Raw genomic sequence first — 2218 nt, 5'->3', positions numbered from 1 at the left:
CTGTCCTTCTCCCCCTCTTCTTTTCTGTCTCTTACACACACACACACACACACACACACACACACACACACACACACCCCTTTGCTTTAAATTATATCTCGTGGAACATACTTTATGATAAGAAAGAGAGAAAATCCTACTGATTTTTTTTTCAGTGACTAGAAATTTGGTCCATACTGCATTCGAATCAGCATATTTTTGACTAATGTAACAAGAGACTTTCCATCAAATTTTAACTTAATCGATGAAATAAAAGACTTTCTACCAGGTTTTATTGGTTAATTATAATATGAAATATAAGAAAAAACAGAGTCTCTCAAAAGAAAGAGCAAATAATATCTACCTACATGATATCTGACTACATTATTGGGCATTTCAAGTATTCTAGGAGATTTCATAAATGATTCTTAATTTTAAAAAATTTAGGTGTCTTGGTATTCATGTTAAGCTCTGAATTTATATAGTTAGAAAATGTACTCACCAATATAACTACATAAAATATTGGTAGGCCATATACTTTAAAATGCCTTGAGAATTATGAAAGCCCCCCAAATTTAAGTCATAGAGTATATATTTATTTTTGTAACAAAACAGATAAACCAAAACCGATATACTGTTGTTTGTACTTTTATACATTTGATTATGCTGAAATCTGTTAATTTAACATTCAGTTAAAATAAATTTTAAATTAGTTATTTTAAAAATGCCAAGCACATGATTCAGATAAACTTTTTGTTCACCAGAAAAAGAACTTCAAGAGTAAATAATGACACAGCAAATCCATCCAAAACACTAGGTCTTCATCTTTTGTTTCTTAGACCACTCAGGTGCTTCTTTTTTGGTCTGTTAAAAAAAAAGAAAAAAGAATAAAAAGAAAGTCAAGTAAAATGCTTACTAAGAGGACAAGAGAGGCGATTCAGAGAACTAAGTACCAATACATATTGGGGCTTTTTATGTAAGATTACAGTAAATAATTGCTTTTCTTAATTCAGAAGAATAGTTAAGGGCAAAGGTTTTGTCTTTTGTCAGAATAAATCTCCCACCTGGAATGTCTGGAGAAAAACACACATCTGTGTTTTCTGGCTCAAAGCCTATATTTAACATATTCTACAGAGGTGAGTGTTGTATGAATTGTTTCTATTTTCAAAGAGAATTAAAAAAAAACAAGATATAGCTTCTTTTTTTTTTTGTCAGTCTTATCTATCTATACATGGATATTCATTCACTCAATAGATATTTATTGAAGAATTACGAGATCCAAACCATTGTGCTTTGGGTCTTCTGAATTGCTCAGTATTTACCAGAGCACTTTTGGGGTTTATTGCTAAATCACTTAAGTCTAAAAAGAACTTGGCTGTATACAGTAACAAAAAAGCCAAGGAGGTAGACTTACAGAATAAAGCACTTAGAGCTCCTTTCCAAAGCATCTTATATTATGTATTATAATAAATTAAATATGCAGTTTACTGCTTTCCCACTTATATCTGTTTAAAACTATGAAAGACCACATTCCTAAATATACACACATATATGCTGTAGTCATATATATCTTATAATTTTGCCTTTTTTGTATAGTTTTATGTGCCATAGCTGATACACTAAATGGTGGAAGTGACATCCATGGTCAGCTCTTCTTGGCCTTACCCACGCCCTCGACCAGCTTCAGTTACCGCTAAATAAGCCAGTGGACTCCCTTCCCCCCACTTTCTCCTCTATCCCCATCTATACATCCCGCCTCTAATTCGAGTTACAGATACTTTCATATGGTCCCCACAGGCAACAAAAATTCAGTATGTCCAAATGGACTCCCCTAATTGTCCATATTCTCTGTCTTGTCAAATGGTATCATACTTTGCTCAGTCATCTCAACCAGAAATGTTTGCTTTCTCTTCATTTTAAGAATTCTTCTTTTCACTTGCTACATCCATTTTAAACAGTCCCTGCCTTTTACCGAAATATCCTTTTAACTCCTCATTCTGCTCCTATCTTGATCCTATCAGCTTACCTTGGGTTCTTACAATTTCTGGCTTGGTTCCTACAAGAGCTTCCTAACCCTGATTTGGAGCTCTTCTCTATTCTGTTCAATTCAAAGTCCACACACAATCTTTCCAAGCTTATCTTTCTAAAATGCAAATCTGCATTAAAACATTTCAGAAGTTTTTCTTTAAAAGAAAGTCCAGAGTCCTTAGTATTAAAGGTGAAAGAAGCTTCCATGGTA

At 33.2% G+C, this 2218-nt stretch overlaps 1 protein-coding gene across 3 annotated transcripts in view; it reads right to left on the bottom strand.

The window, feature by feature from the left end:
- Positions 1 to 553: 553 nt before the first annotated feature.
- The window catches only part of PIBF1 (progesterone immunomodulatory binding factor 1), a 149730-nt gene continuing 148065 nt past the window's right edge, over positions 554 to 2218 (bottom strand). For all 3 annotated transcript variants that reach the window (XM_025048173.1, XM_015590851.2, XM_006913785.3), the window contains one exon: positions 554 to 843. In XM_025048173.1, the coding sequence (XP_024903941.1) occupies positions 793 to 843 (51 nt within the window). In that variant the 3' untranslated portion in view covers positions 554 to 792. The remainder of the gene's footprint in view (positions 844 to 2218) is intronic.

This window comes from Pteropus alecto, unplaced genomic scaffold, assembly GCF_000325575.1.
Source record: "Pteropus alecto unplaced genomic scaffold, ASM32557v1 scaffold72, whole genome shotgun sequence".
Lineage (NCBI taxonomy): Eukaryota > Metazoa > Chordata > Mammalia > Chiroptera > Pteropodidae > Pteropus > Pteropus alecto.
Note: the sequence above shows the minus strand (reverse complement) of the source record. Positions and strands in the feature narration are given on the sequence as shown.